Consider the following 16,228-nt stretch of genomic DNA (forward strand, 5'->3'; position numbering starts at 1 on the left):
ATACCGATATCATAAATTTGGATATCTGCCGATACCGATATGAATCCGATATAGTGTGTTTTTTAATCAATAAAACTGTTTTTTAATATCTTGCTGCTTTTTGTATAAGTTCATACTCAAGTTTAAAAAAAACAAACACTAAAGCTATTCTGTTATACCTGGTATGCAAAAAATACACTGCACCCAAAATATTTCATAGTTCAGCAATACTGATCAATCTAATAAACTTAAACCTACTCCATCCTCCCTATTCTGGTATTTTAACCCTTTAAGACCTACCATAGAACCAAGTCCACCAGAGCTTATATTATATTTTTACATGCTGTAGTGCCAATTTTGGGAGCATTTCAAGTTGATATACATCAATACAACCATTATAGCCCAAATTTTAATAATATGTATGCATTAAGTGCATAGTAATTACATAAATTGCAAAAAAGTGCAATAAACTACAAAAAAATTGAAAATCGTTTTTGTTTTTTTTAACATATATTTCTAGTTAGAGAAATTTAAGAGGCTTATCCCTCAAAACTGTAAATACAAAAAAGTTGCACAAACTAGTTTCCCACCACAGGAAATTTATTTGAAGTGTCTTCATAGTTTTACTTTTGAAATACACCAATTTTTATATACTGCAGGAAAAACGAAAATAAATATTATAGTGCAAATTTGCAAAAAAGCAGCATATGCATCAAAATAAACTATTTCCAGCAGTGCAATTCGAGTTCTAAGCATCCCAGAAACGACACAGAAAGTCATAAAGTCAAAGATAACTTTTAAAAACACCAGTATAGGCTCTGAGGCCCTGACAGTAAAAAAAACTACATTTCCGCGAAAATGACGTCACTTCCGGTTTCAGGCAGGTAATGGCGGACATGCGAAAGTTCGCGCTGACATCTATTCCAACGTAGGAAGTGTTATGAACAGCTGATCGGATCGGCAAAACGTGTTTCTGGAATATTATGTTTTTGTTGCTGCAAGCGCTTTTTATGCAGTTTTTGCAAAGCTATATGTGGAAGAAAACCGTGACCTAGGACAAGCTGATGGCATAAGATATAAGTACAACTTCTCCAGTTTCAGATGTAAAAAAAATTATTGCTTTAGCTTAAGTGGTTGCAGAGCTACCGGGATTTAAAAATAGTTACGCAAAACGGAGCGTGCCCACTCCGACCGGTTTTAAAGGGTTAAAGAGTACTTAGCAGAAATATTAAGCAACCTAACTAATAGGGTTCTAAAACTCCCAGCAAAAAAAAAAATAGGGAACCACCCCCCACCCTCCACCTCATGATGCTTAATCGACGTAATCAACTTTAATTTGATGCAGTGTGAAAAAAAATGCACAGAAATAAATTATTTTTCAAGAATAATTAAATAGATTCAACATCTTTCTTCAACAGAATTGCAGACTGCACAGATGGTATCTTCCCAAAGGAAAAAGTACTATAGCTTACTAGGGTATATTAGACTTAACAGTTACTATATACAGTAATGGACTTCTATACATTTTACATCAGATTAAAACTTTGGGTGTAAGAGTCGGATAATTATTTATTAAAAGCTAGACATTTTAAATGAGAATAAGAAAGAAAAGTATGTCTTTGTGTCCCCTTTTCCCTGTTCATGCCCTATCGGCCCCCCTGGCTAAACTTTGCTAGATCCGCCCCTGCACAGTTACCAGCCGTCAGCTAGTAGAAAAGGATCCTGGTGTAGAAAGTAATATTAAATAAATTCTAACAACAGCTTATCGAGGTTAAACGTGCTGCTGTTGTTCAGCTGCTGGTTTCCTCTTTCTGGTGCAAAGTGGGCCAAAAACAAAGAAGAGAGACGGACTCGCGACAGAAAAGCCGATCAGCTGATCATTGATCAGTTTCATGATTGAAGTAGCAGCAGGAGAGGGAGGGACGGAGGGAGGGGAGGCAGTCGCTCCATATATCGGTTGTTAAGCTAAACGTGGGTACGCTTTACAAACATTCAGAGATGAACTTACACACTTGCTTTACTTCTCTCTGGGATAACTCCTCGGAGATGAAATGCCGGATTGGTAGCAAGGCTACAAATACACACAGCTGCTCTATCACGTGATGCATACTGCTCCGATGTGCCACAAGTTACACCGTGTGGCAAGTTTTTTGAGGTGCTTTTTTGATATTTAGTGGATCGGATTACATTTTTTATTTCCCTCCGATATCCGATCCAGTAAGTCGGTATCGGATCGGTCCATCTCTAATTTTGCCACACCATCTTCTTTCTTCGAGATTGATACAAACCTCTGAAGTAGGCTTGTGAAATATCACACAATCAAACATTGGCACCTCTATTAAGTATACAATGGAATCAATTGTATAATGTTTTTGTTTAATATTAATTACATATTTGTGTACTATTTTGATTCTTGACAGTGGCTCCATTAAAAAAATAAGGAACAATCTCAGAAACTACAGTTTGTTAGAGAAAAAAAAAGTTTAGAAGCCACAAGTAAGTATTTGACTTCATACAGGTGGTTTTCCACCATCCACATTCCTAACATATTGCCTGCTTATGCCCTTCTTGCAATGATTTTTTGTTTTGTTTTGTTCCTGCTAAAAACAAGATGTGAAGTGGGCTGTTCGCTTTAAGTAATGCAAGTAATGCAAGTACTCATGATTTGTTATGTTACTGTTACTGTAACTGCAAGTTCCTGTTAACAAAGCATCGGTTAACAAGCAAAACTAGATATACAATAATTGCATGCAGGACTATCTGACATCCCAAGCACGTAGCTTTAGTTGTATAAAACCGGTTCTAACATTCCTGTCACAGACACAACTTCTCATACAGATGAGGAAGAGACAGTGTGGCACAAGGTAAAGACAAGTTTCTATAAGAACAAATTGAAATTATTGATTAACTAAAGCATAAAGCCGAAATGTATTAAATTAAATGTTTCAGCTGAGATGATTAGATTATTATATCTTTGATATGTTTTTTAATTTCGTGAATGTTTTAATGATTCTTGGTAGAATCTCTATTGATTTAGGTTTCATCAAAGACACACTATGAGGATGAAAGGATGTGTTTTTCTTTTTGTGAGCATGGCAATTTCAGAAGCATTCTCCTTGAATCCAGTAAGTCATTAGTTGGTTTTTTACACATCCACCCAAAGAAGAAATCTTACTTGTCTATATTCAAACATTTAATATTTGCGTTTTTTGAAATTAAGTCATATAAAAATAATACTGAATATTAATATCGGAAACAAAAACTGATTTGGATTTTTGAATTTTTTCCAGACTGGACCAGATATAGTGGGTAAGTTCTAATATTTATTTTCCATAATAATTCATTTTATTTGATGATATTACATTTTTTTAATATGAAAACTGAATACAGAAGCACCAAATCTGTTTTTGTAGATGTTGCTGAAGAAAAGGACATTCCAGAAATAAACAAAGGTAAAGTTCAACATTTACTTACAACTAAATGCCTGTTTTGAGGAGATTTTTGTGTTTTCAGCTTCACACAACTTTATTTGACTATCAGTGACTTGTTTCTAATTTTAACATTTTATCTTAGAATTTTTAAATGATGATATTTTGGAGGTAAGTTTATTTTTTGTGAGATAAAAATATATTTATCCTTAAAACATCTATATGGATAGTAACTTTGCATTGTTATTTCAATGCAAAGTTATAAGAGACATTTTCTTGTTCTTTAGCCTACAAACATGCAGAAGAGTACCATTATTAATGAAAACATCCTATGGAAATCCCCAGTCCCCTATGTGTTGAATAACGACCTTGGTAAATATATATTTTCTTACATATACATTTAAAAGAAATACTGATTTCCTTACTTCTGTGGGAGCACATCTTTGTGATCTGTTACCTGAAAATGCAATTTTTGGTACATGTCAGCTGGAGCCTGTTATTGCATAGGAGTTACATAATAGAAAAAGACAGCAGGACCATCTTCAAGTGAACAAACTTAATTGACTAACATAGTTTTGTACTGGCCAAAGTAAATCACGTCTCTGCTAAAGTGCTTAGAAAGATTTTTAGAGCAATATACTGTGCATGAGCAAGGATAGCACATCTCTCAGTTGTCTAACATATCTTTTTTTTATATCTATAACCCAACTATCATGAACAATGGTAGACATTAATTCTAAAGGAGTCATTCTGAGGGCCTTTGACCAATTCAGGTTGAAATCATGCATTGATTTCAAACCAAGGGACTCTGAGGATGATTACATTTCTGTCAAACAGTTAGACGGGTATGTTTTTTTCTGCTTTTTTTTTTTTTTTTTATAAAATTGCCCATTTAGTTTTAATTAACATAAATATTATAAAAACTACCAATTCATCACTAATATTTTGTTTGTTTTGTTTTGCTTTTTTTATGTACTTTTTAAAACAAGTTATATTTATGTGTCTCTTTTGTTATTTATTTGATTGGGATTTTATAGACTAAACAAAATAAATTAAATAAAAGAAAACTACATATAAGACAAACATTGATCAGTGTTTTTATTTTCAGATGTTGGTCATACATCGGGCAGGTAATTTCCAATGGACAGGAACTCTCCATTGGAAGAGGCTGTGGTTCCATTGCCATTGTTGAACATGAGTTCCTTCATGCTCTTGGCTTCTACCATGAACAGTCCAGATATGACAGAAATGATTATGTGACGATTCAATATGAAAACATCCTAGAAGGTTTGATTAATACTTATATTACTTATTATGATGTTAATGTATTTTTTGATATTTCTATTCACATACTAAGCTTAAAACTATACAAAATAATCTGCAGAAATGAATCAACCACTTTGAAACAGTTAAAAAAAGTCGAGAGTATTAAAACTATTTACAAAAGAATCTTTGGATTTCTGCCATTCTGCAAAGTATCATTTTCAATAAAGTAGCAGATTGAGTAATATTTTGTAACCAATATACTGAGTATGCTGTTTTACTCCTTTAATGGTTTGACTTTCTCTCATGATATCAAAATCTTTTCAGTGCAGTATACTGTATGTGATGTTTGGCTTTTATATATGATTTTTATAGATAAAAAGAACAACTTTAGAATAGTTGGCAGTAATGAGAGCACCACCCACGGAGTCCCATATGACTATTTGTCAGTGATGCACTATGCCAAAGATGCTTTCACCAATGGCAATGGATCTACAATTATCACCAAAGACCCTAATTTCCAGAATCTGATTGGTCAACGATTGGAAATGAGCGCTAGTGATGTTCAGGAGCTGAATCTACTCTACAAATGCAGTAAGTGCTTGACGATTAAGGAGACCAACATCCAGCTTCAGGAACGCTTTGGTATTGGTTGTTAGAATTATTAAGAACACCATAAGTACAATGTACCATTAACCAATGGAAAGTAACTGTTTTCTTTGTCACACTCACACTTGCAACGGGTTTTTACATTATTTTTAGAGATACTGAGCGTGTTCTTTCTCAAGAACTTTACTCAGGTTTTCTGTATGTATAAGGGGAGGAATATAGGTGCTAGTCGTATAATTAGAATATCATTACAAAGTTGATTTATTTCACTAATTCCATTCAAAAAGTAAAACTTGCATAATGTATACATTCATTCCACACAGACTGATATATTTCAAGTGTTTATTTATTTTAATGTTGATGATTATAACTAACAACTATTGAAAACCCCAAATTCAGTATCTTAGAAAAGTAGAATATTACTTAAGACCAATACAAAGAAAAGATTTTTAGAAATCCTGGCCAACTGAAAAATATGAACATGAAAAGTATGAGCATGTACAGCACTCAGTACTTTGTTGGGGCTCCTTTTGCCTGAATTACTGCAGCAATCCGGAGTGGCATGGATTCAATCAGTATGTGGCACTGCTCAGGTGTTATGAGAGCCCAGGTTGCTCTGATAGTGGCCTTCAGCTCTTCTGCATTGTTGGGTCTGGCATATCGCATCTTCCTCTTCACAATACCCCATAGATTTTCTATGGGGTTAAGGTCAGGCGAGTTTGCTGGCCAAGTAAGAACAGGGGTACCATGGTCCTTAAACCAGGTGTTGGTAGCTTTGGCACTGTGTGCAGGTGCCAAGTCCTGTTGGAAAATGAAATCTGCGTCTCCATAGTTGGTCAGCAGCAGGAAGCATGAAGTGCTCTAAAACTTCCTGGTATACGGCTGTGTTGACCTTGGACCTCAGAAAACACAGTGGAGCAACACCAGCTGATGACATGGCACCCTAAACCATCACTGGCTGTGAAAACTTTACACTGGACCTCAAGCAACATGATTCTGTGCCTCTCCTCTCTGATTCCAAAGGAAATGCAGAATTTACTTTCATCAGAGAATATAACTTTGGACCACTCACCAGCAGTCCGGTCCATACTGAATTTGGGGTTTTCATTAGTTGTCAGCTGTAATCATCAAAATTTAAAGAAATAAACACTTGAAATATATCAGTCTGTGTGGAATGAATGTATACATTATACAAGTTTCACTTTTTCAATTGGAATTAGTGAAATAAATCAACTTTTTGATCATATTCTAATTATATGACCAGCACCTGTATGTACTGTTGCTTTCCAAAATGTCCATTATGATCCCTTTTTGAACTTTCAGCATGCTCAAGTTTGTTTGTCTTAAGAACGGTTCTACAAGTCACAAAAAGGTCTAGATAAAATAACTTTGTTTGTTTCTTCAAGAGAGCTCATGATCATGACCCAAGTCAGCCAGCACTGAATGTGGGGAGTTGATAAAACAGATGCAGCCTCAAAAAGTAATTTTAGCCTAAATAATGACTAAAATCAAAATTAGTTGTCAGAATTAAAATAAAATCAAACCCACAAAATTATGAATCAGTCTGACTCGTGACTGCTTGCACCTTTCAGTTAGTTTCACATTTTTAGAATGTCAGAAGCAGTAACTCCTTGAGAAGTTAAACCTTAACTAAAATATTTTCACTTTCTGATGGTGGTTTACATTTGATGAGTCAGTGCCACTTTTTTATACTATACTATACTATACTAATGCAGCCATCAGCTGGTTTAATTATGTAAAAGTAACACTAGAAACAGTGGCAACCACACAAACTGGCTTTCTAAAACAGTGCAAATAAACATCTCTCCAACTTACTAATGAGCTATTTTCTCTCAGGCAGAGATATACTATATCCTGGGCAGGTTACCACTCTATTGCAGAGCCAACACAACAAAACGGTCAAACATGATTATATTTACAACTATGGCCAATCGATAATCACCAAAAAACCCTGTTTGTTTCATTCATACAAAAATCAATATGCCATGGTTGCTATGTGTCAGACTGCAACTTCAGCAATGTCATAGGCACTCCTAGTCAATAATTAGCCAAGATGCATAAAACTGCTGACTATGTGTATAAAACTGTGTCCAAACAATCAACTCATTTTTGATGATTGCCTTTTCTATTCACTCTTCCCTGAGTTCAAGCTAATACTATTCCCATTGAACTCTCTGGTAGAACATAAATCCCACATCAAAACACACACAGACAAACTCCAAGTTTCATTTAGACAATTGTAGCACAACAAATGGTGTTGCTGATATTAGTCACCTGACAAAAGCCTACAACAGAAGCCTAAGTGAAATGTGTTCTTAATGTATCTCTACAGACACATCCATTGCCTTTAAGATGTACTGTGGCTTTACCAATGGGACCATGTGTCAGATGAACCGCTGTTCAAAGAGTGGCAATGGTTGGGAAATGGTAACAGGTGTTTATGGGGGTCCCAGCTCTGACCACACCAATCTGCCCAATGGAAATGGTAATCAAGGTAAGGTTTCAAATGTTGCATTTGGTTTTCGCATTGTTTAAAATACAATTTTATTTGGATAATCTAATTTTTCACCTCAGCCATGTTAAGCAGCCAGAAATAATAATAAATGCTTTGGTGGTCTGCTATAATATTAATTTTAAACAACATTGTAGGTCAGGATGCAGGTTACTTCATGTATGCTAGCACAGAATCAGTTCAGGAGGGTGACTCAGCCTGGCTGGAGACAAAGAGGATGAGTCCTCAGAGGGAGTGTCATGTCCAGTGTCTGCAGTTCTACTATTACCACAATGGGAGCAAGTCAGATGAACTTAACATCTGGATCAGAGAGTTTCAAGATGAACGGGACTCCACAGGAACACTCTACCTCATGGGACAGATCACTGGTAATGGTTCACTTGTGATTGTCCATAATGATTTTCTCCAGATAAAGTATAAATGCTTCACATTTTACATTTTGTCACAAAGACATATCTCACGGTTTACCTCTTAATCCAAAAATTCTCCCTCCAGGTCCACCAACATCTCACTGGACTCTCCACCATGTTCCTCTGAATGCCACCAAGCAGTTCCAGGTGGAGTTTGAGGTTCGTAAAGGAGCAGGAAACTCTACAGGCGGCTTCTCTATTGATGACATCAATCTTTCAGAGCTCGAGTGTCCAGATGGAACCTGGCAGATTAATAATTTTGAGAGGCTTTTGAACACTACTGATACTCCGGCCCTGATATATAGCCCAAGGCAGTATTCTAGTGAGGGCTATGCTTACCGGGTAGCGTTAAATCCCCGCCAGACAGATTTTGGAGTATATGTGCAACTTGTCTCTGGTGTCTATGATGACCAACTGAAATGGCCTTGCCCACAAAGGCAATTTACTGTCCAAATGGTGGATCAGAACCCCAACATCCAGCTACAGATGTCAAGGCAAATAAGTATCACCACTGACCCAAATCTGCTGTACAATGGTATGTTTACAGAAACATGTAATCCTTAAAAAAATGTACTAATTAAACTATTTACCATTATGTTACGTATGCTTTCTGTAAACAGGAGTACTAATTTGGGGCAAACCTCGTGAGGTTGGAAGTCAAATTGTTGACAAGAACAATGAGATCATCTATGTTAATACCCTATATGGTTATAAAAATTTTGCATCTTTGGAAGACATCCAATCCAGAGATTACCTCAAGGGAGAGAGTGCAATTTTCATCTTCAATTTACAAGGCAAATTTAAATGTTTTCTTTGCTAAACTTAAATAGTGTACTTAAAATTTTTACAACAGAAATGCATAAAACATTTGAATCATTTCAAACAAGAAAAAAAGTTATTTTAGTTTTTTCTTTCCTTTCAATAGATCTCACTCCTCTACTTAATGGAAGTTCGCTGCCATGTCCTCAAGTGAAATCAGTGAGCATTACAAGTGCTCCCACAGACCAGGATAAAGGACCTTGCTCATCCAGGTGGGCTATGTTATGAAATAAATTAACTTAATTTCAATTGAATTATTATTTATATAACTGCAAATCACAACAACAGTTGCATCAAAAATGCCTGTTGAAAAATGCTCTGACTTTCACAGTACCTCACCCACCACACTTCCATCTCTAAAGACAACAGATGACGGGTTTTTTCACATACATGTCAAAAATATTTTGACTTTCACAGGATCTTACCCACCTCCAATCCAACTTGATAAACAACAGATTATGACACTTATTTAGATATTCTCAGAATTTACTGTTTGTAAGAATGTGTTGTCACAAGCTGTAAAATCTAGTGGACCCCCAAATTTAGATGTTACACTGCTTATGGTGATCAATATAATAAGCCCTCTTTACAGATAATGAGAAGTAAAGTTGTAGTGAAGGAGCACATGCATAAGGATTGGTAATAAAGTGGAGAATGCTAGAAATATGGAGGAAATATGGAGGTCATGTGGGGGAAGCTCGTGTGCAGTGGTGAATACTTTAGGAAGCAGCTGAAAGAAAAAGGAAAAAACAAACAAACAAGAAAATGAATGCAGTTAAATATTTGATGTAAATTTTCAAACTGATATGTAATTTTTACATACATACAATATTCTGCTTTGACTTTCACAGGACCTCACCCACCACACTTCCATCTCTAAACACAACAGATGACAGGTACGCCAGTTTTCTCAAATATTTTCTTTTGCTAAGAAACAGAAAAGGTTTCTTACAAACAGAAACATTTAAACTCTCACTCATGCAAGACTTTTAGCATACCTGTCAAACTAAACTTTGACTTTTACAGGATCTCATCCATCACAATTCCAACTCCAGAAATAACAAACCATAACAGGTACTCCAATATTCTCAAACAGTTTCTGTTTGAAAAAATGTGTTTTGTCACAAGCTGTCAATTCTAGTGGACGTGAACAGATGTTATACTGCTGACTGTGATCAACATAAGCCCTGTTTATGGATAGTAAGCAGCAAAATTGTAGTGTAGGAGCACATGCAGAGGGTTGGTGTGATAGTGGAAGCTGCAAGGAATAGAGTAAGATGGAGGAAGCAGGTCTGCAGTTGTGAACACTTTATTAAGCAGCTATAAGTGGATAAAAAATAACCTGTATGCATTTCAGGCATTTATTTGATGCCAGATTTAAAACTATGTCATTTTCACATACATGTCAAAAAATGTTTTGACTTTCACAGAACCTCACCCACCACACTTCCATCTCTAAACACAACAGATGACAGGTACGCCAGTTTTCTTAAATATTTTCTTTTGCTAAGAAACAGAAAAGGTTTCTTACAAACAGAAACATTTAAACTCTCACTCATGCAAGACTTTTAGCATACCTGTCAAACTAAACTTTGACTTTTACAGGATCTCATCCACCACAATTCCAACTCCAGAAATAACAAACCATAACAGGTACTCCAACATTCTCAAACAGTTTCTGTTTGGAAAAATGTGTTTTTGTCACAAGCTGTCAATTCTAGTGGACGTGAACAGATGTTATACTGCTGACTGTGATCAACATACTAAGCCCTGTTTACAGATAGTAAGCAGCAAAATTGTAGTGTAGGAGCACATGCAGAGGGTTGGTGTGATAGTGGAAGCTGCAAGGAATAGAGTAAGATGGAGGAAGCAGGTCTGCAGTTATGAACACTTTATTAAGCATCTATAAGTGGATAAAAAAAATAACCTGTATGCATTTCAGGCATTTATTTGATGCCAGATTTAAAACTATGTCATTTTCACATACATGTCATAAAATGTTTTGACTTTCACAGAACTTCACCCACTGCAATTCCAATTCTAAACACAACAGATGACAGGTACGCTAGTCTTCTCAAACAAAATGCCAGATTTGAAACTATGTCACTTTCACATACATGTCAAAACATTGCTTTAATTTTGCAGGATCTCACCCACCTCCAATCCAACTCAATAAACAACAGATGATGCCACTTATTTAGATGTTCTCAGAATTTACTGTTTGTAAGAATGTGTTGTCACAAGCTGTGAAATCTAGTGGACCCCCAAATTTAGATGTTACACTGCTTATGGTGATCAATATAATAAGCCCTCTTTATGGATAATGAGAAGCAAAGTTGTAGTGAAGGAGCACATGCATAAGGATTGGTAATAAAGTGGAGAATGCTAGAAATATGGAGGAAATATGGAGGTCATGTGGGGGAAGCTCGTGTGCAGTGGTGAATACTTTAGGAAGCAGCTGAAAGAAAAAGGAAAAAAACAAACAAACAAGAAAATGAATGCAGTTAAATATTTGATGTAAATTTTCAAACTGATATGTAATTTTTACATACATACAATATTCTGCTTTGACTTTCACAGGACCTCACCCACCACACTTCCATCTCTAAACACAACAGATGACAGGTACGCCAGTTTTCTCAAATATTTTCTTTTGCTAAGAAACAGAAAAGGTTTCTTACAAACAGAAACATTTAAACTCTCACTCATGCAAGACTTTTAGCATACCTGTCAAACTAAACTTTGACTTTTACAGGATCTCATCCACCACAATTCCAACTCCAGAAATAACAAACCATAACAGGTACTCCAACATTCTCAAACAGTTTCTGTTTGGAAAAATGTGTTTTTGTCACAAGCTGTCAATTCTAGTGGACGTGAACAGATGTTATACTGCTGACTGTGATCAACATACTAAGCCCTGTTTACAGATAGTAAGCAGCAAAATTGTAGTGTAGGAGCACATGCAGAGGGTTGGTGTGATAGTGGAAGCTGCAAGGAATAGAGTAAGATGGAGGAAGCTGATCTGCAGTTATGAACACTTTATTAAGCATCTATAAGTGGATAAAAAAATAACCTGTATGCATTTCAGGCATTTATTTGATGCCAGATTTAAAACTATGTCATTTTCACATACATGTCATAAAATGTTTTGACTTTCACAGAACTCACCCACTGCAATTCCAATTCTAAACACAACAGATGACAGGTACGCTAGTCTTCTCAAACAAAATGCCAGATTTGAAACTATGTCACTTTCACATACATGTCAAAACATTGCTTTAATTTTTGCAGGATCTTACCCACCTCCAATCCAACTCAATAAACAACAGATGATGCCACTTATTTAGATGTTCTCAGAATTTACTGTTTGTAAGAATGTGTTGTCACAAGCTGTGAAATCTAGTGGACCCCCAAATTTAGATGTTACACTGCTTATGGTGATCAATATAATAAGCCCTCTTTACGGATAATGAGAAGTAAAGTTGTAGTGAAGGAGCACATGCATAAGGATTGGTAATAAAGTGGAGAATGCTAGAAATATGGAGGAAATATGGAGATCATGTGGGGGAAGCTCGTGTGCAGTGGTGAATACTTTAGGAAGCAGCTGAAAGAAAAAGGAAAAAACAAACAAACAAGAAAATGAATGCAGTTAAATATTTGATGTAAATTTTCAAACTGATATGTAATTTTTACATACATACAATATTCTGCTTTGACTTTCACAGGACCTCACCCACCACACTTCCATCTCTAAACACAACAGATGACAGGTACGCCAGTTTTCTCAAATATTTTCTTTTGCTAAGAAACAGAAAAGGTTTCTTACAAACAGAAACATTTAAACTCTCACTCATGCAAGACTTTTAGCATACCTGTCAAACTAAACTTTGACTTTTACAGGATCTCATCCACCACAATTCCAACTCCAGAAATAACAAACCATAACAGGTACTCCAACATTCTCAAACAGTTTCTGTTTGGAAAAATGTGTTTTTCTCACAAGCTGTCAATTCTAGTGGACGTGAACAGATGTTATACTGCTGACTGTGATCAACATACTAAGCCCTGTTTACAGATAGTAAGCAGCAAAACTGTAGTGTAGCAGCACATGCAGAGGGTTGGTGTGATAGTGGAAGCTGCAAGGAATAGAGTAAGATGGAGGAAGCTGATCTGCAGTTATGAACACTTTATTAAGCATCTATAAGTGGATAAAAAAATAACCTGTATGCATTTCAGGCATTTATTTGATGCCAGATTTGAAACTATGTCATTTTCACATACATGTCATAAAATGTTTTGACTTTCACAGAACCTCACCCACTGCAATTCCAATTCTAAACACAACAGATGACAGGTACGCTAGTCTTCTCAAACAAAATGCCAGATTTGAAACTATGTCACTTTCACATACATGTCAAAACATTGCTTTAATTTTTGCAGGATCTCACCCACCTCCAATCCAACTCAATAAACAACAGATGATGCCACTTATTTAGATGTTCTCAGAATTTACTGTTTGTAAGAATGTGTTGTCACAAGCTGTGAAATCTAGTGGACCCCCAAATTTAGATGTTACACTGCTTATGGTGATCAATATAATAAGCCCTCTTTACGGATAATGAGAAGCAAAGTTGTAGTGAAGGAGCACATGCATAAGGATTGGTAATAAAGTGGAGAATGCTAGAAATATGGAGGAAATATGGAGGTCATGTGGGGGAAGCTCGTGTGCAGTGGTGAATACTTTAGGAAGCAGCTGAAAGAAAAAGGAAAAAAACAAACAAACAAGAAAATGAATGCAGTTAAATATTTGATGTAAATTTTCAAACTGATATGTAATTTTTACATACATACAATATTCTGCTTTGACTTTCACAGGACCTCACCCACCACACTTCCATCTCTAAACACAACATATGACAGGTACGCCAGTTTTCTCAATATTTCTTTTGCTAAGAAACAGAAAAGGTTTCTTACAAACAGAAACATTTAAACTCTCACTCATGCAAGACTTTTAGCATACCTGTCAAACTAAACTTTGACTTTTACAGGATCTCATCCACCACAATTCCAACTCCAGAAATAACAAACCATAACAGGTACTCCAACATTCTCAAACAGTTTCTGTTTGGAAAAATGTGTTTTTGTCACAAGCTGTCAATTGTAGTGGACCTGAACAGATGTTATACTGCTAACTGTGATCAACATACTAAGCCCTGTTTACGGATAGTAAGCAGCAACATTGTAGTGTAGGAGCACATGCAGAGGGTTGGTGTGATAGTGGAAGCTGCAAGGAATAGAGTAAGATGGAGGAAGCAGGTCTGCAGTTGTGAACACTTTATTAAGCAGCTATAAATGGATAAAATAACCTGTATGCATTTCATGCATTTATTTGATGCCAGATTTAAAACTATGTCATTTTCACATACATGTCAAAAAATATTAAGACTTTCACAGAACCTCACCCACTGCAATTCCAATTCTAAACACAACAGATGACAGGTACGCTAGTCTTCTCAAACAAAATGCCAGATTTGAAACTATGTCACTTTCACATACATGTCAAACATTGCTTTAATTTTTGCAGGATCTCACCCACCTCCAATCCAACTCAATAAACAACAGATGATGCCACTTATTTAGATGTTCTCAGAATTTACTGTTTGTAAGAATGTGTTGTCACAAGCTGTGAAATCTAGTGGACCCCCAAATTTAGATGTTGCACTGCTTATGGTGATCAATATAATAAGCCCTCTTTACGGATAATGAGAAGTAAAGTTGTAGTGAAGGAGCACATGCATAAGGATTGGTAATAAAGTGGAGAATGCTAGAAATATGGAGGAAATATGGAGGTCATGTGGGGGAAGCTCGTGTGCAGTGGTGAATACTTTAGGAAGCAGCTGAAAGAAAAAGGAAAAAACAAACAAACAAGAAAATGAATGCATTTAAATATTTGATGTAAATTTTCAACTGATATGTAATTTTTACATACATACAATATTCTGCTTTGACTTTCACAGGACCTCACCCACCACACTTCCATCTCTAAACACAACATATGACAGGTACGCCAAACATCTCACACATTTTCTGTTTTTCAAAAATTAGAAAATGTTATAAATAGAAACAAACAAATTCTTAGTTTTAGATTTTAATATACCTGTCAAAAATTTCTTTGACTATTTCAGGACCTCACCCACTACAATTCCCACTCCAGAAACAACAGATGACAGGTAATCTTCTAAAACATTTTCTGTCTGTAAAATTGTTTTATTGTCAAAGCCTGTAAAATCTAGTGGACCTAATCATTTCGATTTTGGACTGCTGCTCAACATAACGTAACAAAACAAAGAACAACAAAAGAAGAATAAAAGATGCATCCATTTCAATATTTAGTGCACAATTTTAAACTTATATGTCATTTTCACGTACGCGTCATATAATGCTTCGACTTTCACAGGATGTAACCCTATGTTGATGATAAAAAATTAGATTGATACTGCTGATACTATTGTCTAAAAAGGTATATCATCTCATCGCATGCATTACTACATGGGGTAATAATCATTTTTGCAGTGGCCAATAGGAATAGTCAGCAGCCAGTCAGAATGTTTGTAAGTTGCTCTTGACATAGTAATTAATTGTGGAGCTTGCAGCACACACAGATTTTGCCCAATAAAACACAACGGCACTGATGTATACCTTCTGCTCAACTTAATTACTTAACATAAGCTATCTGTACATCCTTTATTTAATTAATTTTTTTTTTTAAATTCCCCTCTCGCCCCTGCGGTCAATCTATCTTTCAAGCATGGATCTTCTACCAGACCCTGAGAGCTTGAAGGTCCTGCACAGTATCTTAGCTGTTCCTAGGACTGCGCTCTTCTGGAGAGAGATCTCGGATGTTGTTCCTGGGATTTGCTGGAGCTCCTTGCCTAGCTTGGGAGTCACAGCACCTAGTGCTCCGATTACCACTGGGACCACTGTTACCTTAACCCTCCACATCTTCTCGAGCTCTCTCTGAGCCCTTGGTACCTCAGCAGCTTCTCGTGTTCCTTCCTCCTGATGTTGTCTCCCATTTTGACCTCAGTACTTTCAGGTCATACTCGCACAGATGTTTCTGTATACTATGCCGGCCACTTGGTTATGGCGCTCCATGTATGCCCTGCCTGCTAGCATCTTGCACC

At 36.1% G+C, this 16,228-nt stretch overlaps 1 protein-coding gene across 4 annotated transcripts in view; it reads left to right on the top strand.

Moving 5' to 3' along the window:
- LOC100696060 (meprin A subunit beta-like) overlaps positions 1 to 15,386 on the top strand; it is a 50,013-nt gene extending 34,627 nt beyond the window's left edge. For 3 of the 4 annotated variants that reach the window (XM_019356172.2, XM_019356173.2, XM_025904190.1), the window contains 21 exons: positions 5,046 to 5,264; positions 7,633 to 7,794; positions 7,950 to 8,180; positions 8,308 to 8,757; positions 8,843 to 9,016; positions 9,148 to 9,253; positions 9,893 to 9,937; positions 10,068 to 10,115; positions 10,472 to 10,516; positions 10,647 to 10,694; positions 11,057 to 11,101; positions 11,622 to 11,666; positions 11,797 to 11,844; positions 12,770 to 12,814; positions 12,945 to 12,992; positions 13,354 to 13,398; positions 13,920 to 13,964; positions 14,093 to 14,140; positions 14,499 to 14,543; positions 15,062 to 15,106; positions 15,230 to 15,386. In XM_019356172.2, the coding sequence (XP_019211717.1) occupies positions 5,046 to 5,264; positions 7,633 to 7,794; positions 7,950 to 8,180; positions 8,308 to 8,757; positions 8,843 to 9,016; positions 9,148 to 9,253; positions 9,893 to 9,937; positions 10,068 to 10,115; positions 10,472 to 10,516; positions 10,647 to 10,694; positions 11,057 to 11,101; positions 11,622 to 11,666; positions 11,797 to 11,844; positions 12,770 to 12,814; positions 12,945 to 12,992; positions 13,354 to 13,398; positions 13,920 to 13,964; positions 14,093 to 14,140; positions 14,499 to 14,543; positions 15,062 to 15,106; positions 15,230 to 15,278 (2,036 nt within the window). In that variant the 3' untranslated portion in view covers positions 15,279 to 15,386. Of the gene's footprint in view, positions 1 to 2,775; positions 2,844 to 2,999; positions 3,105 to 3,269; positions 3,289 to 3,392; positions 3,432 to 3,552; positions 3,579 to 3,694; positions 3,780 to 4,134; positions 4,253 to 4,515; positions 4,695 to 5,045; positions 5,265 to 7,632; positions 7,795 to 7,949; positions 8,181 to 8,307; positions 8,758 to 8,842; positions 9,017 to 9,147; positions 9,254 to 9,892; positions 9,938 to 10,067; positions 10,116 to 10,471; positions 10,517 to 10,646; positions 10,695 to 11,056; positions 11,102 to 11,621; positions 11,667 to 11,796; positions 11,845 to 12,769; positions 12,815 to 12,944; positions 12,993 to 13,353; positions 13,399 to 13,919; positions 13,965 to 14,092; positions 14,141 to 14,498; positions 14,544 to 15,061; positions 15,107 to 15,229 lie in introns of those variants that run through there. The other variant, XM_019356171.1, reaches the window with a different exon arrangement.
- Positions 15,387 to 16,228: the final 842 nt, after the last annotated feature.

The sequence above is a fragment of the Oreochromis niloticus genome, unplaced genomic scaffold (assembly GCF_001858045.2).
Source record: "Oreochromis niloticus isolate F11D_XX unplaced genomic scaffold, O_niloticus_UMD_NMBU tig00000289_pilon, whole genome shotgun sequence".
In the NCBI taxonomy this organism is placed as follows: domain Eukaryota; kingdom Metazoa; phylum Chordata; class Actinopteri; order Cichliformes; family Cichlidae; genus Oreochromis; species Oreochromis niloticus.